Source organism: Semicossyphus pulcher, unplaced genomic scaffold (assembly GCF_022749685.1).
Source record: "Semicossyphus pulcher isolate SPU_LCO1_2020_fin unplaced genomic scaffold, fSemPul1.0.p SCAF_21, whole genome shotgun sequence".
NCBI lineage: Eukaryota > Metazoa > Chordata > Actinopteri > Labriformes > Labridae > Semicossyphus > Semicossyphus pulcher.
In genome coordinates this window covers 7788709-7811007 of record NW_027211695.1, presented here as the reverse complement: position 1 = coordinate 7811007, position 22299 = coordinate 7788709, and the positions used below count along the sequence as shown (strand labels likewise).

Below are 22299 nucleotides of genomic sequence, written 5' to 3'. Positions count from 1 at the left end.
AAAGGTTGGAGTGTAAAACTTTAATCTTTCGCTTCCCCCCTCTCCCTCTCTCTCTCTCTCTCTTTCCATCTGACACTCTTTTTCTGCTCTCACCCGGTGACAAACGAAGTCCACAGAGGTGGATGATCTGGCCGGGGCCATAAAGCCATCGGTCTTGGGACTGAGTTCCAGTCCCCGGTTCATTATAAGCCTTTATCAGTGCCAGAGATAGACAAGAAAGACTGAGATTGGATGCTTTAGCCTCGCCTCAGGAGGAAAAAACCCTGTCTGAGAAGGCTTCAACGTGCGTGTGTGTGTGTACGGCCCTGTCATGTAGTCACGTTTCCAGGGTCTCTGTCGTGTGTTTCTTGCAGGCAACAGTTGATAACAGACTAAATTCTTTCCACGTTTGACCTCTTCCCTACCACCGCCACCTTTTTTCAGGGTCCCTTTATATCACTACACATTCTACCTCTGTGGACCACCCCAACACACACACACACACACACACAGGAGAAAGAGAGGGGGGGGGCTTAAGTACTAGCTGGTGTGACCGTGGCTCCTCTGTCGTCTGAGAGTGATATGGCTTGCAGCCACCGAGTGGCTCTGGGGATGGATAAAAATACCAATGAGAGAGTATGCATGTGCTTGTGTGTGCGTGTGACTTTAAAACACAATGGAACTTAGCGCCGACTGAGGACCCTGATGAGGGTGACGAGCTCCAACAAGAAGTGACTTCCCATGTTGGTGGGGAAAAGCTTGCATTTATGTGCACATGCTCCTGCAAACCCGTGCACGTGTTAGCGTCCGCTAAGCAAGCAGCTCTTATGCTATGCTAAAGATACAGAGAGGCGGCTAATCATGCAGTAAAAAACTGGGTAATGCATTTCCCTGACCAGTTTTTTTCCCCCATCATCGGAAAGTTTCAAGTCACCATATGAAGTGCTCAGTTCATCATACGGCAGGACCCGGCTAATCCTGCTTAATCTGACAGGGGAAAGTTTGCCGCTCGGCAAGGATCAGAAAGCTGGGGCTGCAGCTGTATTTCCTGCGCCCCCCCGCCCCTCGATTGGCCTCTAACAGGGCAGAGAAGCATCCAATCAAAAGTGGAGAGATTACAGAGCATGTTAATTAACGCTAACGCTAAATCCTGCAAGTGTTTTCTTTGTTTTCCTGCACAGACATCCTGCTAAAAAAAATCAGTTTTAAGAAGAAGCCGGTTAAGCCTGAGTAACATGTGTAGCAGCTGCATGCAGCTGTCACAACGAGGCCCCTTCTTTTAAACCCCCCCTCAAACAACAACCTGCTTTCGTTAGTTCAAGTAAGTCAACTGTTGGAATGATTTGCAGACAGTTTTTCCTCAGGCTGCTGGTCGGTAGCAAATGAGTAAACACAGCTCGACTTGCAGTTACTCGTCTTATTTGACGATTAAAGGGACAATGCAGTTTGTTTACACCCCGTATAAGCAGCGTAAATGTGTGTGTGTGTTTCTATCTCTGTGTGTTCTGTTCCGTAAGCAGCATGCCGTCTGAGATCACACGCTGTCCCCTGGCTGGACTTTTGCTCCATTCCCTGCCACTGTCCCAACTGTCCCTGACACGATATGTAGAGAATGATACACCACAAACCCCCCCTCACCCTCCCCACACATAACAGCTACAGCTCCTGGCACGACGCGTTTGACACCTCTTCAAAAACGGGCCGACCGTGAAAGTCCACAGTCTATTTTGGGCTGCAGTTGTTAAGGGGTGGTTACTCCCAATAAGTTCCCGATGTGCTGCCAAAGATAACAACAGAGAAGTGTGACCGATGTCTCTTTAACTGCAGGACCACACTTAGATTTCATGTTCGGGGGTTCAAGCGTTTGATTGATGGGAAGGTGTCTTGTTGGGTTTTGGCTTCTTTGGATTCCAATGGTGACGTCGCGGTGGGATGTGGCGTGGTCATGCCACACAAGGAGCTTAGAGTAGTTGTACGTTAAGTCGGCCTCGGTAGCCTAGTCTGAGTTTACCTCTGGTTTAGGGATGCACGATATTATTGGCACGTTATCGGCATCAAACACGCCGAAAATAAACTCGCGGCCAAAGCCGACGCAAACAGAGTGTAACATAAACATCAGTGCAAAACTGACTTACATATTCACGGACGCACGCGTGATAAAAAGAGTCCGTCAGCGATCACTGATGTCTCCGTAGTAGGTGCAGTAAACAAGTCCGGGCATGTCTCCCTCACTTCCGTGTTTCAGGGGGGGATGCTGCATTCAGGTGCGCTCAGAAACGTGAGTGATCTTTTGTACAGCACCTCTTCTGTCAAGCGTGAAGAAGGGTGGCTGTTTTTTGGCCACTACAATAAGAGTAGGCATGATATGAATTCCACTACAGGGGAGACTTGATGTTCTGTGCAATTAGGTGGAAAAAATATATGCCAAATACATCAGTGTTGTCCAATTTGTCCGTCCCTGGTTTGCTTGAGGTCTAGGTCTCAATGCTGGAGGGACAGGTGGGACAAGGGCAGATGCAAGATATGCAGAGAGACACAAAAGACCAGCAGATGACAGAGAGACAGATGGGTAATAAGAGACAAACATATAGACCCGGAGAAGCTGGGACGTGTGCCAGCTAAAATCAAACCCCGTGGATGGGACGTAAAAGGTTGTGGGCTTTGCAGGTAGTAAAATAAGCTGCCAAGGCTTAAAGCATTACTCACATAACACACGCGCACATGTTGTTAGTGAATTCACACACAAACCACACCGACAGGACGCGTTCTGTGTGTGAGATTGCATCCGATTTCACCAGGCTTTGTCTCGCTTGTTTGCGACTTTTTGGACAGATGCTCAGGCGCTTACTCTTAAGCGAAGGCAGATTAGATTGATTGGGTCATCTTTAGAAAGGCTTTGATAAAACACGCCGCGATGAGATGTTTTCCTCAAACAGCCCCCTTCCTCTCTCCCGCAAACACGTGTAAGCCTAGATTAGCTCGCACACACTTGTTGGCGATAGGCGCTCCTGTGAGCTGAAACAGGCAAAGTCACAGACCCTCTGAGAGGAGTTGTCACGCCCACACACACAAACACACACACACACACACACACAGACAGCAGAGACCCTTATTGTCCCTGTTCCGACTCCCTGCTGAATGCCGGTTGCGTTTATTTTGCAAATTTATGCTGACATTTGAGAGTACACCACCCGCACCAGTTCACCGCTCCAGCAAAGGGTGTATGAATTATCATATTGCACTGTATAATATGATTTTCTCAAGTGAGTCTTATTAGAATACACCATACTGTCCTCATCTCGAGTTTCCTTCAGTTTCCACTGTGCTGATACGTTGTTTGCACTGTCTGATGGAAGAAATCCTCCGTCACTGTCGAACTGAAGGCGAAGCTCGCCTCACACACCCGCGGCTGTGCCGTTTCAAGATACACAAATGAGAGGGAGCGCAGACAAGTAGGCGCAGACGTATTGTACAGAGATGCAGACTTAGGCTGTCCAAGCCTGTGTCATCTTGGAGCGTCTGTCAGATCCACTCCACAACAAGAGCTCTCAACCCGCCCGCCCGCCCTGCAACACTCTCTGCCATCCCTTCTCTTCCTTCCTCCCTCTGTCTTTTTGCTCCCAAGGCAAAGCATTTGTTCCTGGCTGATGGGGGAAGTTGAAGCCGCAGCAGCAAAACAAATATATTCTGGCCTCCAACTATCGCTTCTGGAAGGAGGAAGGGAGCGGGGGAAGAAATAAAGGGGGGTGTATACGGCCAAAAAAATAGTCCCCTCAGGGAATGTTTGGAAAAAGAGCAAGGGAACATCTTTTGGTGGCTGCTTGGCTGCCTGTCTACCTCGCTCCCTCACACACACACGCAGCGTTCCCAGTGGGCCGCTGCTGCTGATTGAGGCATGGTTTGGTGTTGCTGCCCCAGCTGATCCCCTGCCCCGAGTGGATTCCCATCTCTCTCATCACCAGCGTCTACATGTGCATGTATGCGCATGTGTGTCTTTGTGTAATTGAGCCACCCTATACAAAGATCAGATAGCGGTATTTCCTGGCTAGACACAACACTTTTATCACTTTTTTTTATGCGCGTGTGTGTGTGTATTGGGCAGGAATGGCTATTTTTAGTACGTGGGGTAATCTCCACTAAGAGCCTTTCAGGGCTGTTTCACTTAAACCTGGCCAAAACACTAAGCCAATAATCCCCCCCACCCCCAGCCCGACTCATACTTTCACACACACACACACACACAGCAACACGTTGCCACGATGCCACCCGATAACACCAACCTCCCTTGTATTATTTAATAATGTACACCATGTAGTGGGAGGAAGGTGTAAACAGTAGATTCCTCACATGCTCTTTGGCTTACGCAACAAAAAGAGGCACAGGAAGTGCAAGATGGTGTTTGCATAGAGATAAAAGGAATTGATCAAAGAGTGACAGGAAGATGGGAACAAAGGAGAGAGCGAGAGTGATAGGCAGAAGTGAGAAAACAGTTTGAATAAAAGGGGGAAAACCTCGACAGAGAGAGCGGGAGAAGACGGAGAGAAACCTTCAATCAGTGGGTGCTGTGATTCATGGTGAAGCACTATCAGTCTTGGGGCGATAGGCTGCTTCCCCTCACCAGGAAAGGCCAATCGATCCCAGGTGTGTCTGTGTCAGTGAGTCTGTGTGTGTGTGCGTGTTCAGTGCCAGCATGTCCAGTGGCTTGGCAGTAGCCCTTCTGCTCTGGTAGTTTGCCATATTCTGTCAATGTGCGTGTGTTTGTAACAGAGCAACAAGAGAACTGTGTCGATTCTGAGCAATAATTTAGAGGGCAAATATTATATTTTAGCATTAATTAAAACATAAAATAATGCAGTTATAAGATAAACTGGTGGATATTGAAGTGGAAATTAAAACCAGACCCTCTCTGGTTGAAAACTTTGAAGGGTGGCATCTTTGTCGAGACGCACAATCCCTCATGGGTGTCATTTGGTGATGCCACGTGTGCTCTGTTGCATTAACAATGATGTCATCAAGTACACCTGCACATTTCTGCAGCTTTGGAGAATTAGATAAATTGTAACCAGAAAAAAAAAGAGTAAGTTTGCTCCTCAAGCTAGCTCTGATTAGCATTTGTACGTTAGCGTAAAGCTTGGTAGCGTAGCAAAGTTGAGAGAAGAGAGAGAAATGATGCGTCTTTTGTCAAGGGAAAAAAAGCAGTTCGAAAGTACATCTTGAGTGTGTTTAATTTGTTGAATGCTACATAATTTAGTTAACTTGGTTTGAACACACTTGGTTCTAACCCTGTGCGCTGCAGTCCAGCACGGTACATGTGAAGGACTAGTCCTTTTTAACAGCTTTGTCAACCATGCAGAAAAAAAAAACCTCCCCGTTCTAACTAAGCTTTATGATGTGCACTGCATGCTTATAGCTCCAGCTTATTTCCCCCCTGAAGCATTTAAGTCTGCACAGGCCTCAAATAGTTCAAGAGGCTCTCCGAGGCTCTGCTGATGCATGAGTGACTGGATGCTTGGATGACTCACTTGCTGCCCAATCAGTAGCTCCCAAGTTTAAACTGAAAGCAGAAGCTTTTACAGACACTTGGTCACTGCAGATAGAAAAAAAATCCTTCTATGCTCTTTTTTTGGTGAAACAAAAAGTTGTATGAATGTATTATTTGTTGTAGGAGAGGACTAGAAGAAAAGGGAGTGGAGGTTTCATAAATATGGATGCCTGTTGGGCCCAAAAAAGACTGAGGTTTATTTTACTTTGTCCTAATTTTCTCCTGCAAAACTAAAGCAAGCCTGTTATTTATCAGGTAGCTATCATGTAAAAAAAAAAAAGTGCATTATGAATCTGTGAAGAGGTGCATCGAGGATAAATCTGCTGCATTTATCTGCCATGACAGTGCTGTTGACCTCAGGGTGTCAACAGCTCTAAAATTCTGTCTGTCTGCCTGTTCATCAGCTCTTTCCAGAGGACCATTTTCAGGCTATACTGCAGCAAGCCAAACCTCTTTTCATATGACTGATAGGAAAGCAGTTTCAAGTGGTAGACGCATCCCATCATGTGTTCAATGACCATTGATCAGTGTAGGGCAAGCTACTTGTAAAATGTAGTGTGATAAGTTACTTTAAATTGATTTAAGCTTCACTAAACTGAAGCTAACACAGAAAAAAAATGTAACAATCTAAGCTAGCAACACAGCAAAAGTTAAGCTAGTTTTCTTTTACAGTCAACCAATTTATTCCATTGTAGTATGTTTATTAGGACTCCTTTGTAACAAAAAGGAGCTAAAGCTATGTAAATTTCAAGCTAATACTTACAACAGAAACTTCATTGCTTCATAAAGCTGAACAGCTAGCTTAAGAGCAGTTGGCTAACATGCCCTATAGCCACCATTTTGGGGGGTATTTGTTTTTCTTTTGTTAACCAATTTTAATCCATTGTGTTATTTTAAGGTCTCCTGTATGCTAAAAAAAGGTGCTAAAGCTACATAGATTTCAAGCAAATACTTTGACCAAAAACAGACACTTCAATGCCTCATGAAAGTGTGCTGCACAGCTAGCTTAAAAGCATTTGGCTAACTTACTCCATAGCCACTATTTTGGGGGATAAACACTTAGCAAGTAAGGCTAATCTTTAGCTAAATGATTAACAAGGTTTTTTTATGATAGCAAATCACCAACTACAGCATTTATGACTGCCATAAATTAACTTTTAAATACCAATCATTTAACTGATATGCTTCTAAGACAACCAAAGAAAACATTGCTCAACACTGATCATTCCGCTTTTGGTAGATGTTTTATAGTCTAGAGGTGTGTGCAGATGTAGTGGCTATGCTAAGCTAAATGTAAGCTGTAAAGGCCTATTCAGACTAAAGGTAACATGATCAGTATTCTACAGGGAATAGATCCTAGATTAAGATGAAATACAGCTCAGCATTGGATGTTGATGCTACAAAGGGAGCTTTCATGCACCTCTTGCCTTTCTCATAGTATCACTGCCTCACGTCAGCGGTGAGGATCGTATCGACTTAAGTGCAGAGATCCTTTGATGTGTTTTCATTTATTTACTTGTAGAGATAGGCGCATCCTTAACACAACATGCAACAGCTTGTGAAGTCCTCCATGTTTGACCACAGCTGCTACACGTGCCGCCCATACACATAAGAGAGAGAACCGCTCGGATCACAGAGTCACGACACGGATAAGGAATTCACACTGCAGTTTGATCCGGGAGCGAGGCGGCACCCACTCGCGCACACGCAGCAGAAGTCAAGGTAAAAGATAATGCGTTTATTTAGTAATCAGCAAATAGCTTTTATGCAGCGGGTAAGTGGTGAAGCCTGTGAGGCCTTGATAAGATCGTTTGCTTTCAGGTGTTTCCCTGTCGCACCGCGTACGCCATTGAGTGCAAATTGAATAGGGTGACCTTTTTTGCCGCAGAATCAAATTGACTGCATTTCCCCCCAAAAGATTCTGCCATTTCAATTACCATAAATTTGTGATATTGCGTCCCCCCGTCATTCGCACAAACACATGCGCACAAAGCTGTAGAATAGGACAATGACACAGAAGCGCACCTTTTTGTTTGAAACACTGTAGACCACTATATCTTGTCCACTGTACCCAGGCTCTCCTTGTGCTGGCATCTTTCCGAGGAAGACATTACTGTGACAAATGAAACGCCACAAAACCCTCGATGGGCTTGGCAGGGCCTGAAAGGTCAGGTGCTGCATTTGTGTGCAGGTGTACAAGTGTGTGTGTGGGGTTGTAAAGTGTGCAAAGGTGGTGTCATCAGCAGATAATAACATTGAGTCCTCTGTGCAACAAAAAAAGAAGTTCTGCTCCATTCTGCTCCCCTTGCAAATCTATGTAAATGTCAAAAATGTCAAAACACAGCCTCCTGTGTGTGTGTAATTGTTTTATTGATAGCTTCGCTTGACTGCTGATGGCAGACTTACAATCCAGCCAGGAAATGTGCCTCATGTCCATTTAGAAAAATGGACATGAGGCACAGTCTGTTTCTTTTTTCTACCTCCCTCTGCACGTGCTCCGTCCCCCTCCCTGTGTTCCTCCAGCACATTATCAACAGTGTAACAGCATGTTCAAAGGCCCCTTGCTTAGTGCTGCACATTCAGAGCTGCCGACTTAAGCAAATAGCTATTTGCATGCCATTAGGCGAAAAAAAAAAAGCAGAGGGAAGCATCATTCCTCACCCCATCTCTGCATCTAGCTGAATATTCCTTATTTTCAGGCTCCAAATCTCTGTTTTTCTCCCCCTCCTGCTGTGACCGTCAAAGTCGGAGCAATCACAGCAATCAGTGCGTCCTCGTGCCAAGCCGATTGGGAAGTAGCTGCCAAAACAAAAGAGTGAGTGTCCAATCATTATGATGCCGTGTGATTCGGTGGTGTTAGCGAACGGTTACTTGGACCATCTGTTGGACGGCTGTAGAAGGAAAACAACAGCAGCTTGGGGCAGGACTGTGGATGGGGAGGCTTCACCGAGGGGCCACGGAACTCCCCTCTGAGCCAATCAGTCAGATAACTGTAAAGGAATGCGTATTAAATTATTTGAAAAGATCTTCAATCGATTAATCAACTAATCGATTGAAAGGAGATTAATCTGCAACTTTTTTTGATGGAATTTATGACTTTAAGGATGATTTCTCATGTGGTTTAAATTGTCTCTTCAGCCGTCTGATCCCTGGGGTCCATTGCTGATCTATCTGCTCGCTTTTATGGAAAGGTGACCCAAATTTACACAGTAAGGGCCTTGTAGGTCTGAAAGCATGTGACAGCCTCAGCTGATCTCAGCAGTTGTGTGACAGAGTTCAGGTGGTTAGCTTCAGCACCCGCAGCAGCAGCAGCAGGGTTACCACTCAAAGGGCTTTTTTCCACAGAGAAACTAGAAAGAACAACAGAGCTAGCATCCCTTGGGTAGGTGTCTCAATCGGATCTGGCCTGTGTCAGGATGTGTAACAACAGTCCTCTCTCCCGCTTTGGCTCGCTCTCAAACACTCCTCTCCTCACTTTTCCTCTCTCTCTCACTCTCGCTCTCTCCCACATCAGCTCATCTGATAGTGCTCTAACAGTCTCAAATAGTCCCCAGGAGATGCATCATCTCTGCACATACACATCCTGGTCCATCGCTGATGGGTCCAACTGCTTCCTCGCTGATGCATAACTCACGTAGCCTTCGAGACCGAGACAGGCATCTGGCATATAAACCGTCCGCTTCTGAAACATGGCATTTTTGTTTAAACGGAGGCACGGAGAAGGGAATTCCTGCCAGGATGAAGGGATTATCACAAGACCAGTTGTGGTATTATAGCTAAGGAGGATGGAGAAGCCGAAAATAAGCTTGACTGCATTTAAAGGGTCCGAGATTTATCCACTTACAGCTCAAACTATCATAAAAAACACAACATATATCAAACCCTGAGTGGTGAAAATACACCATCTTCCTTTTTCATAGGATCATTTGTTTGGGAAGTTGAAACCATATGCTCTATTGCCTCCAAAGATGGAAAAAAAATGACACTCCGCAGAGCCAATCACAGCCCCGACCACAATGGAAGTTTAACATTTAGTTTTATGATTTCCACCACCGTCAGACGGCTTCACCGCCGCCTCACACACACAGACACACACCCACAGAGGGACTTAACAGTGTTATGTATGGTTTCATCGCTCCGTACAGGCCATAATCACCCTCTCTCCATCTCAGTAAGCTCATGCTAAATGACCAGACGTCTCTGGCGGCTGCCATGATTTGTCTCTCCGCCGTGCATCGCACCCTACCTGCCTCCTTCCTCCCTCCCTCCTTCCCCGCTCCCATATGTTGTGCCTGTGTGACCGGCCGACGTGTCAGGCCTGACTAACGCCTTAACGGCAAGCCTGACGTTGATTTATTTCCTCTGAAATCTGGGGGCCGGGGGTAATAACACAGAATGACATTATTTGTTTATCAAATCCAAGGCTGCTTTTCTTGGCAGAGTCGAGATGTGACGACTTGATACCAACCCCCACACACACGCGTACCCCCCACCGTTTCTGATCGCGCCATGATTAGGAGGCCTGGCTACTCGCTTAACCTCATCCAAGGGAATGTTTTTGAAATGTGACAGAGCAGAGAGCAGAGAGGGGGGGGGGAGAAAGATTGAGATGAAGCAATGCAATTAAATTGTCAAGGCACAGATTTAACCCCGCCACGCAATTTGGCGCCCAATTTATTAAGAATGTTTTCTGTCTGAACTAACTGGATGCTATTTCTCTATCTGCAGAAAGAGAGAAGGAACGAGTGAGCGGAAAGAGACAGTGAGAATAAACAGTACTTTAAATACCAGATGACCCATTTAATGGGAGATATTTTATCATCCCACATCCAGAGTGTCTGCCACATGTTCTGCCTCTCATTTGAAGATAACACAGCGGCTGTTTAGTCTGTCGAAACTTCATCTTATTCAGTGATCGGGTCTATCATTCCGGCTCTTTCACAACACACTGACTTCCTTTTAACATGTAAATGATGCATTGCCCCGCAAAAAAAAAAGTTCATTAAAATTTGATCCCTGGCAAATTTGCTCAGGAGCGTGGAATCCTCGAGAAGCAATTAGCAGATTTAATTTGGCTATTTGCCCCGGCGTGCGAGAAGTGGGTGTTTGTTTAAAATAGCACCTTCACCTTCCGTTATCAGCTGTGTGAATAGTATCTCCTGGAACACAATGCTGCGCCGTGGAACTCAATAAAAGAGTTAAAGGCAAGGACAGCCTCAAAGACAGCGTGCCTGATAACAAAAGGGGCCTCACCTAATAATGAACAACTGGAGTCGGCTTTCTTTTCTACGACTTGGGGGAAGCTGGGGGTGAAGGAGGGGCGGGAGGAGCTCTGCCAGCACTTGCCAGCATGTTTTATGGCTAATTGAAGCATTTGGAATAAAACAGCCACAAAATGGCACCCTTTAGAATTGAAGCGGGGTTAATATATTGTGATCCCACAATTAGCCCAGGATTGTTAAGATCTCTTTAATTCGGTGAGGTCCATTAAGCGGGATGGGCGAGAAAGTGCTCCCACAGAGACAATTTTTCTCCTCTCTCTTTGTTCTTCCTGCCCTCTTTCCCTCTCAGCAGCTGCTGTAGTAATCAATATAAGTGGACATGTCCGTCAGCAGGTTGCCAGGTTATCCTCTCGGCACCCCCTTTGGGTGCCATAGTTTCTAAAGTCCACCCACTCAGAGATGCTTTTTGTTTATACATATACAACAGGCACTAAGTTGTAGTAGATTGACTTTGGCTGGAACTCTGCAAAGTGTGCTCCTTAAACTGCCCCCCGTTGGCAGGGGTATTAGATCACACTCTCCAGGGTGGAAATGATCACTGAGGTCTGCTCTTTACCCCAGTTTCTTAAATCCCCACTTGGCCTACGAGTGCCTCCACTCGAGCCGCAGCAGCGTCTGCAGCATGATCAGGGTTTTACAAGTGTCTCTTTCAGAATATGAGAGTCCCTTCTGGGTTATCTTCGGGGGATACAGTGCGCCTGTGGGAGCTTGCCAATTGGTGGAGTTTTTGAAATCGCTGCCTCAGAAATTCTCCAATCCTTTCCAAACCATGACATAATGAAGCTTGCACAGCCCTCTCAAATGTCAATGTAACAAGTATCATAGCTTAGCATAGCAATTCCTACAGGATATGTAGGTTTGACTTGAATAAAGCCTCCTTATATCGCATTGCTTGGACAGTTGGTGATGTTGGATCCAGACAGATGGCTGGCTCATTAAAGGCTCATCAAAAATGATCCTACTTTCAATTCCTCATGCAAAAATGTATAATTAGCCTAAAAAGGGGGCTCAGGATTAATAACCCACCCGCTTAGTGCTCAGGTAATAACCTGGGATGTTTGAAATTGGTGAACATTTCAGTGACACAGTGGATTTGAAGCTCCTTGCAAGTAATTAAACAGCATGCCACCTCATACAGAGCAATTTCCTGCAAGGCGTTCGCCTGCCAATGCGGCGTGGCCCTGGTCTACGTCGTGTTATCTCTGTGAAATATGTCTCCTTTATCATTTTTTAATAATGACTGAGTGCTTGTGTTGTTAGGAGGAAAACTACCCAATGAACATCAGATTAACGTTTCCTCACTGTTAACTGACATCAAGGAGACGGGGATTAGAATCGGAGGGGGGGAAGAATTAGAATGATGTCTCTTTGGTAAACCCAAACTTGCCCCAAAAGTGCCAGCCATGGTTGGCGTGTAATTGTGTGAAAGAAGTCGGTGAGCAGATTGTGTTCGTCTTGGAATCTGACTTGGTGTCTGAGAGGTTGGTGGTCCTATTGGCGTAATAATGGCGCCACACGATGACAATCTGCATAAAGGGATTTGTTCCTGTTGGGCTGGCTACAGCGCATCCTTGGGTGATGATGCTGTCTACAAGTCCCCGGGGCTTTTATCGCACTGGAACTTCCCATTGGCCCAACAATGAACTCATACTTGCTTTCCCCTCTGATCCCCCTCCTGATTGAATCCCCCATATCAAAAGCTCCCACCTCCAATTTTCTCTGTTGCATCTCTATAAATTTGTCTTTCTGTCTGTTTATTTCTCACACTACCATTAAACAACCAGCTGCATCGAGCACGCAACTCCTCTGCAACATCAAAGAGTAGCTGAGTGGCAAGAACAAGCTTTATTTCTCATGAAATGTTGATGCTAACTTCCCGCCCGTTGTGCGCATCAGCTGTCATGCCAACAGTTTAAACACATCACATTTATTTAGTTTCGGCGGGCGGTAATTCGCCTTATCTGAGGATTGCTCGCAAACATCTTGTCGGCAAGCCAATCATGTCTGAATTCTGAAGGGGAAGTAAGGAGAGTCAACTTCTGCTCATTGTTTCCTTTACCCCCACGAACCGCTCCATACCGCATCACACCCCAACCCGTCCCCACCTTCCCCAGATACTTGCTCCTTGTCAGCCCTGGTAATGGGTTTCTTGGGGGAGATATTATTTTGGTCCAGTAAGCTGCATGCTTAAAATATGAGTGACAGGCTTGACTCACTTGCACAGGGAGCGAATTTTGTTTTTTAAAAAGGCTGCCAAAATAGAGCCAGCTCTGCGGCTGCGGAGAAATTGAGAAAACTCTTCCCACTCTATTAACAATGAAAGGCTGCATGCAACCACCCACCACCTTTACTTTCCTGGTAGAAAAAATAACACAGATGCAACTTTTTCCTCACTAAAATGTCCTATTTTTTCCTGTCTCTCTATTTTTCTGTTTCTGTCTTCCCCCCCTGTTCCCCCCTCCTAAGAAGATAGATGAAGAAAATGAGGCCAACTTGCTGGCAGTGCTTACAGAGACACTGGACAGCATCCCGGTGGATGAGGACGGATTGCCTTCGTTTGAGGCCCTGGCAGACGGGGACGTGACCAATGCCAGTGACCGGAGCTGTCCCTCCTCCCCCGACGGCTCGCCGCGAACCCCCGAGCCTGAGGAGCCTTCCCTGGTAAGACCACCAGCACCCCCCCCCCCCCCCTTCTAGATTCTCCAACAGCTAGGGGCAAAATTATATTCCTGAGACATGACCCCAAACCCTGCGCACATTGTTGCTTTTTTGCCAGCCCATTGCAGACACCAGATAAGACTCTCCAAGACTGGGCGCCAAAAGTCGCCATTTGTCTGTTAAGCTGCTTTCCCACTGGTCAAAAGACCCGCTAACACCTGACTTTTTTGCTTAATGGGACAGGCTACAATCCGCATTCAGAACCGGGTCAAATGACTCTGCAGTAGACCCGGGTAAACCCGTGTTGACTCACTAAGCTCCGCCCCCTTTCCGGCGCGATGCTATGCTCCTTCGATAACTTCTGTTCTCAAAGTTCTACAAAGTCCGCTTGTCTCAGTCCAAGCAGCACTCGAACATCGGTCCAAATATGTCGGCACCGAGTTTGATAGACAGACTGAATTAGTAATAGATACAGTAAAGACCTAACCACGATAACACCTTCACTGCTTACTAACCCTGTATCCGGCGCGTTTGTGACGTCAGAGGGTAACGCAGTAGAAAAGAGACCGTCAGGAGTATACTTCACTGGCAATGGGAAAAGAGACAATCAGCATCTATAAGCGGGTCTTCCCGGGTCTGAAAAACCCACGTCAACATGCTAAATTTAGAAGGGAAAGGGGTATTAGACTTGACAGTACCATATTTGCCACAGTCTGTGCAGAAATACAGATGCAGGGAAGAGGGAAGGAAATGGAATGGATCAATGCGTTAGCTGCTCAGTGCTAATTACATAACTGTGCTATTGTGGCACCAATTCAATGATACCAACATTGTGTTGGGGCCAACTGCCGCTGACACAGTGCCACAAGCCCCGAAATCAAGCCGGCACGTAATGAAAGTGAGGGGAAAAAAAAGAAATCCATCTCATTTTGTCTTCTCTCAGTGGGTCTCAACTAATCCCCCTGTGCCCGAGTCATCTTTCTGGCAAAAAGACAGGCCTCTTGATGAGAAGTCAGCTTACCTTTTGTGCTGTTATTTTTACACAAAAACCACGCCATCTGGGCCTTTCTTTGGCTTAAAGGCTTTGACCTAAAATGTTATGTTATGTTCAGTTATAGTCCATTTTATTCCATGCCGGTCTTTTCCAAATGACCTTTAGCCGCATGCCCGAGTGTGTTTATTCAATCACAGTAGCGAAGCCTGGCTTTGTGTACACGAAAACACCTGCAGAAGAAGAAAGACTTGTCCTGTCGCGTGACATATTGCTTCAAATGCTCCAACTTTTTCCATGATTTTTATCTCTTCTAACTGCAGTGTTTGTCTCCGGTTCTGCATTTACAAAGCACAGGATGTCTAATTGAAAGACAATGGCAATTTGCATAACTCGCACTCCCTCCCCCCTCTCTCCCCTCCTCTCCTTCACCGCTTTCTCTTGTTCTGTTTGGGCCCCGTTTGCAGCTGAAGAAGCTCCTTCTGGCACCCGCAAACTCCCAGCTCAGCTATAATCAATACACAGGTGGCAAGGCACAGAACCATGCAGCCAGCAGCAACCACCGGATCAGACCACCACCTGCCGTCGTCAAGGTAGGGACACACACACACACAGATACACGCACTTGCACTGCCTTGCTGCTTATTCGCTCTTGTACACACATTTTTCGCTGGTGTTTGTTTATTTTGTGTCTTGTTTCTGGCTCATTCTCCCTCCCTCTCACGCTTTCCTTGTTTTGGTGGCCGCCTTTAGAAGATGTTAGACTGCTGCTCTAGTCGACTATCCCAGGGGGCCATCTCGTAATGAAAACAGGCTGATTGCTGTTGGGCTTTCCAGGCGAGGCTTCGGCACCGTTGTCTCATTAGCTCCACCACTTATCCGCCTTGGTATGGTGCCTGTTGGAGGAAAAAAAAAAAAAGAAAGCAGCGACAGGCACTCTCGCGGCGAGATTGATGCCTTGAGACGACAAGATCAAAATATCAGACTTGATGTTCTCATTAGATGGCTCTCAAAAGGATTTTTTCTTAAAGGGGCGGTGTTGATTGAGATTAAATATAGACTCGGTTTTTAAATGTCTGTTTACAAGGTCTCATATGCAGCTTGTAATCTTCATTTTTATACTCATGTTTGGGAAAATGTGTCAAAAAGTCTCGTTTTTTAGATGCTTAATGTCATCTGAATGTAAGGACAACATCTGTATGTGATCATAAACGCAACACAGACACAGATTTGTGTGTTTAGCGCGTACAATGTTTGCACATGCAGTGTGTCAACCCTCCTCGCACAGTCTATTTTCATACTGTGCCTTTGAGTCATCCATTTCTGGAGCACAGCGAATGAGGACTCCCGGAGGACATGGTGCACATACAGAGTGGCACGCTGGTGCTCGGAGGGGCCACGCAATTAAGATGATGGGCGGACCGCTCTCCCGCCATCGCCTCCCAGACTGCTCGCCAACCGCTGCACTCTGTCTGAGTCGCCTCTCTCCGGCTCCCGTCTCTTTCAACTTTTATTTGTGCGCCAAATAAAGCACTGTCTCGAAACTAGATCAGCTGTACTATGCTAACAAAAGTGAGTCAAACTTTTTATTTAAGCAACTAAATATTCTCTCCCTCTGTCTCTTGTTCTGCACAGACGGAGAGCCCCTGGAATGGCAAAGCAAGAGGGGGCTCCAGCCAACAGAACCGCCCGGTGAGGCGGCCGTGCACTGAGCTGCTGAAATACCTAACAGCCACCGATGACATCCTGCTCCACACCAAAGCCAGCGACGCCAAGAGCACCTGGGGAGGTGCCAGTAGCAGGGACAAGGGTGGCCTGGGTCTCGGCGCCTCGTCCTCCTCCTCTTCGCCGTCCTCGTCATCCACCTCCTCGTTCTCCTCCCTCTCCTCCACCTCGTCTTCCTCCTCCTCCACCACCTCCAAGAAGAAGCCAGCTGTACCATCTCAACAGCAGCAGCAGCAGCAGCCGCAGCAGCATCACCAGCGAGGTGAGAGCCGGGCTGCAGGCGAGTGTAGTGTGGCTGGTGTTGGGGCTGGGAAGTGGCAGCGTTGCACTCACGATGACGCGGTGGAGGAGTCGGAGGGTGCTTCTATCCCTGTCGGCCACAGAACCTCCACCTGCGGCCATGCCCGCCCCAAACTGGAGCACGGGCCGCCCAGTGAAGAAGGAAGGCCGCCAGGCGATGCGGGCCGCCTGGCCGCCGCTAGGTTCATTAGGTATATGCATTCTTATTCCCTCCCTCCCCGAGAGGTGAGTCACAGCTGTGAGCATTGCCGAGAGGCTGCGGGCGCCACTCAGGCTAGCGAGGGCTTTGGCAGGCAAGGCCGTAGTAACAGTAGTGGTGCCCGCCGTGCGCCGCATAGGCACATCACAGTGACTATTAGGAAAAGAGACGAGAAGCCGGGGCACCCCTTACTTAGCCAGCTGCTCACCTCCAAACAGAGGCCCTCGCAGTATCGAGCCCCCTTACCCCCACTTAAGATCACCCCTTTACCCAGCTCCCAGAACAAATCAGCAGGTAAGAGGTCTGAGAGCCCCGCCCAGGCCGTATCAAAGGTGGAGGAGGAAGCATTTAAAGGGATCTCTGATTGTAAAAAGCAGGCGGTAAGTCAGGTTGAACAGCCTGACTCAGGGTCCCTGTTGTCACCCATCGCCTTCGACTTAGCGAGCTGGGTTAGCCAGCCAGGCTCAGAACTAGACATGGGCTTTGGTCTAGATCTGGGGTGGCTAAACCATGGGGAGGATGTTGACCATGATGATGATGATGATGATGATGATGGTGTTGATGATGATGATGACCATGTCACGGGCAGCCCCGCAGCGGCGCTCTCACAGAGCCCACCAAGCCCACTCTTCCCAGATACTAGAAATGCAGAGCCCGCCCCTCCCTGCATCACACAAGGGCAAGGGCACCCACACAGGCAGGCACTCAGCGAGCACCCCGACGACCAGGGCCACCCGTTGTTAGGTAATCATGACTGCATCCCCCCCACTGGCCTTATCTCTGCTCTCTTTTTCTCCCTCTCCTGCTTTAACCACTTCCCAGTTTGACTTCACAACTAACCCCTATTCTAATCCGAATCTAACAGTCATTCTGAGGGCAAAACCAAACAGCCTGCTAGACGATGCTTTTTGCTAGTCCCGGAGGCATTTATTTTACATTTAAATAAAGTTTTGCAAAAAAGGAGGGGGTGGGAAAGGGGGTGAGCCTTGTCTTGCTACTATCCGCCTTGTATTTATAAAGTCGACCCTTGAACGATCTTTGGCTGATTGAGCTGATTGTGCTGAATCCGTACATTTAGACTCAGAGCCCGGGTGCTGCTCTTTAGCGTCGTGCTACTAAAAGCCACGTTTCCCACAAGTCGGCCAGAGCCTCGGGCAACTGCACAAGCTTCCTTGACTCTCCTTTCTTCCTTCTTTTTCCCCCTCCTCTGCTGTTGGTGCATGCGATGATGAGTTTTATTGTCCAGGAAGGGGCTCACCCACTGTCATGTGTCTTGTTTGCATCGTCTCTCTATGTTTTTTGTTCCATTATTCGATCTGTTTGTTGTCTTGAGCGGGGTATGTCTGTGTCTAGACACCTGTGAAACACACACCATCACTTCATCCTGCCTCACAGAGTGAACAGTCTATCCTAAGAGAGTAAAATTGTTAAATGGGGTCAATCTAAAACATTCAGAGTGTCCATACAAAGACTTTCTAATGGGTGTTTTTGTAGTAATAATTGCATTTAATGAGCCAATTTGAGCTTAACTGTTGCAGAATGTGGACCTGTTCTCTTCTGCCATGAGTGTCATACCTAGATCAATAATTACCCATGCTCCTTTGTGTTCTGCAGCCAAACCAACCACCTTGCCACTTCCTTTGACCCCAGAGTCTCCAAAGTAAGTGTGAGAAGTTTTTCCACATTAATTCCAGGCAGAAAGCAACAACAGACTACAGACAGGAAACAGACAAAGCCAAAGATATAGACGTAGAATCCAAGTTGAGGCATTTTTGTGACTCATTCCCATTTTCTTATATCACAAAAGCTTTTTAAAGTCTTACTTTGACCCCAGAAGTAAATCGTCGCGCCTTTTTTTTTGTCTTCCAGTGACCACAAGGGATCACCGTTTGAGAACAAAACCATTGAACGCACATTAAGTGTGGAGATTGCTGGAACCCCAGGTAAGAAGAAGTATCTCATTACTCAAAACACACCACACCAAAGCCAGGCTAATAATGGGTTAACTGTGGCTCCACCATCTTGATATTTCCATCACAGTTCAGAGTTCAAGGTGAAGGCATAGGAGAACACTTTTATGTGCCCGAGTATTGATTAGGCTTTCCAATCTCTTCAGGGTTTATTAGCAAACCCCTCCCCTCCACCACCTCCCCCCTGTTACCGAGAGTTAACATGCTTTTCCCCTTCCTCTGTCAGATCCTAATGCGCTCTGACTGACAGCTTACTTAGGCGACACATCAATGGGAAAGGACAGTTTTATTGTTTGCAGGGTAGTTCAGTTTTGCGTGTATCATCTGTGGCATACCGGAAATATGTTCAAGTGACTTTTGACCAATATTTGGGGTCTCAAAATTGCTTCCTTTTAGCCTCCTAAACGGCCCCTTCCAGTATTCATTTACCAGCAGGTGAATTGCTCTATGTACATACCTCTCTTGGAGGGGGGATGGAAGTTTGTGGCACATCAACCCCCAAGAGGTTCCCCCTGTTTCCCTCTGACCTTGGTCTCAGTGCCGTTTAACCCTTTAGTGTAGATAAGCTTTTCAGGGTCAAAGGGGATGCCTGTTGAGACCGAAAGAAGGGAAAAAAACCACTGCTTAAGCTCTGGGGCAATCAAGCGAGGTTAATATTTCTTCCTGTTTTACTGCACGTGGGTAAGTCTATTGACCTGTGACCAAATCTAAGCGTCCGTTCTGTTCTGCTGCTTTCATTTTTACAGGCCCCCGTCAAAGAGAGCCCTTCACCTGACTTCACAAATTTCGGATTGAATATTAGCAGGAAAAGTCATTAGGCCAGGAAGCTGCAGGTTACTGAGCCCCCTTTCCGACTTAGGGATTAGCTTTTGAGTCTCGTGCTGCATGAGACGGGTGGAAATAGACCCCCTTTAAGCAGCGGTGGAAGCTTTTAGGTCCGGAGTTACGTGTCCTTTGCAGATTCAGAGTAACATTCCACTACAATAGAGATTATAGTGCTGTTACTGATAACCACATGGAAGTTAGCCAGGAGGGCAGCTCCACCCACCGCCTCAAAGGCAACTCACTGATGGAACTTTCCATTTATTGCTACCATAACTTTATTGATGCCTTTATGATGAGTTGTAGTAGTGGTATAGTGGTTACTGTTTAATAGATTTATCAGTTGGACATAAACCTGTACATGTTGTACTGAGCCAACTGACTGTTGAGTACCTAAAGAGGGGGTATTATGCTTCACATTTTAATATGTAACATATAATGTTACAATGTTAGATGTGCAAATTAAACCTGGGTGAAGTTTTTTAATCTGTAGGTAAAAGTATGTTGGAGTAATCCCCTGCTAAAAAACCAGCTTGCTTTCAGACAGACTTCTCCAGACGCTTCACTTTGTGATGTCACAAAGTGGAAGAACTCTATATTTGGGCATCTGCCCAAATCACAGCAGAACTTCCTGCCCCTGGCACACTCCAAAGACATGCCCACCCAGCAGCTCAGTCTGCTCAATGGCTCTGCTTGTCAAGTTGGTTAAGAATGTCTTGGAGAAAGTGTTTCTTTGGCTGTGAGGAAAGACATCAGTGTTTACTTTCCGAAGAAAGAGCAGCAGACGTTTATTTCAAATATAAAAAGTGAAGATTACTCTTTGCCAACAACTCTGTAACTCGGCCTCAGGGTTAGGGTCAGGGTTAGGGTTGGGTACAGGGCTACAGGGTAGGTGGTGTGCCTCAAACACCGAGTTCTGCAGGCTTCAGAGAGCTAAAGAAAGCATGCTTGTAGGGGCGGGGTTCTTTAGAGGGACAGAGCTGACTGAGTCATTTCAGGCAGAGGCTGTATGAGGACCTGCACAGAGCACCGGCGTGAGAAAAATTAGGAGTTTTTTTAAACTGTAAATTATGCTAAGCTACTCCACAGGTATCACAGAAATGAAATATGAAGCTTGACATTAGCATAATACCCCCCCCTTTAAATAAAGCAACTTTTGCACTGTTGTCTGCATGTTTTCTCAGACAGGTTCAGGTTGAAGGCAACAACAGGCAGAGATGCCCCCCTGGGATCTGCCTAATCTTTGCCAAGCTAATAGATTTACCCTGCGCTGCCGTGTTGTCTTTAATTACTGTATCTCATGGCACTGGGGTGGTCTGTGTGTTGCTATTTGCATGGCTTACCGCCGGATCAACTCTTTAAGCACCGAGTTGTTATTCACTCCTTGTAATTTACATCTGGACCAGGAAACAAGTGATGAAACCCTCCTCTTACTCATTTTCTCTCTGTTGGTTTCCTGATTGGTGTTTGTCAGAGGATCATCCATCACTTGCACGTTTGACTGAGAGGCATATATTTATCTAATTCTGATTTATTTCACCCCCATCGCTAATGGCTGCTAGTTTATGACCCCACGCGCCGATGTTTTGGACAGATGGCGCTTCATTGGTGAAACAGAAGTTCCTCAGGCATTGTGTAGCGCCCCCTCTTTTTCGCTGCCTTTTTCATTGGCATACAGTTTGTGTCTATATCCCGATCAGAGCTGAGAGACGGAAGAGAAAGAGGAAAAAAAGGGGAGAGGGGGTTTGCAGCCGTCCTTACAGACATATCCTGATAATAAGTAGGAAGCTAAGCCGTTGGATCAGGCATTCCAAACACAGCAAGCCCTTTCAGAAACTTGCATATTTATGTATCAGGCTCCCTTTTTGCTCCTTTTTTACCAAGCTGTCTTCCCTGTGCACACTCTAACACTGGATTTGATACTAATAGCTGTCATTTGGTGCAATTCACAAGCGAGGGAAGAATGATATGCATTATAAGAAAGGCAAAGAAGAGGGGAGAGCGTAGGTGTTTCAAAGTGCCTGAGTTTGACTCCAGTGAGAGACTGTTAGCGACGTGAGTGTGTGTGTGTGTGGGCACATTTGTTCAGAGAGACAGAAACAGGATAAGATGCAGAGAGAGGGAAGGGAAAAGGGAGATTGATCCGGGGAACAGGAAGAGAGGAAAAGGGAGGAAAGAGGGAATGAGAGTAATGGCGGCTGCTGTTTGTGTGAGTGCATTAACAATGCTATAAAGTGGGCTCATCTCAGGACTTCCCATATAACTGCCATCTGTCTGGTTGTAAATCTGTAGGAGGCGGGGGGCACAAGCAGTAGGGACATGCCATCTGAGAAGAATGACAACCCATCCGACAGCACTTCCTGTTTTGCCATGAAAAAGCAGACGTCTCTGCATGGCAGCAGCATCCGACAGGCGGATTTGTACTTTAAGCGAAGTGACATGCCTTCGACATTGTTACAGAAAACAGGAAGATGTTGCAGGTTAATCTTGAAACATGTCGGCGCCATGTCAGCGACGGTTCTTCCAGGACAGTAAAAACGGGTTTGGTTTTATTCAGATGAATTGGCTGCTGTCCAGTGCGGACATTTACGTGATCCGGGCGGAGATATGAGACATGTACTCTCATTTTTTCTTCCGTCGGATGCATTACGTTCGTCCTCTGCAGGGTTTTGTGTTGTGTTTTCCTTTCATGAAAAGGGATCTTTCCAAGGTCAGAGAGGAAGGGGGGGCGGCAAGTCATCCGTATTACAGCACCATCATATTAAGTTACACCAAGCATTACATTAATCTGTCAAGATTGCAATAAAATAGAGATCAGGATTAGGCCGAGT

The 22299-nt window shown here is 46.7% G+C and overlaps 1 protein-coding gene across 3 annotated transcripts in view; it reads left to right on the top strand.

Moving 5' to 3' along the window:
* Nucleotides 1-22299, top strand: part of ppargc1a (peroxisome proliferator-activated receptor gamma, coactivator 1 alpha) — a 285498-nt gene that overhangs the window by 250747 nt on the left and 12452 nt on the right. For 2 of the 3 annotated variants that reach the window (XM_069672295.1, XM_069672296.1), the window contains exons 3-7: nucleotides 13273-13464; nucleotides 14920-15045; nucleotides 16088-16439; nucleotides 18291-18336; nucleotides 18546-18619. In XM_069672295.1, the coding sequence (XP_069528396.1) occupies nucleotides 13273-13464; nucleotides 14920-15045; nucleotides 16088-16439; nucleotides 18291-18336; nucleotides 18546-18619 (790 nt within the window). Of the gene's footprint in view, nucleotides 1-13272; nucleotides 13465-14919; nucleotides 15046-16087; nucleotides 17421-18290; nucleotides 18337-18545; nucleotides 18620-22299 lie in introns of all 3 variants that reach the window. The other variant, XM_069672294.1, reaches the window with a different exon arrangement.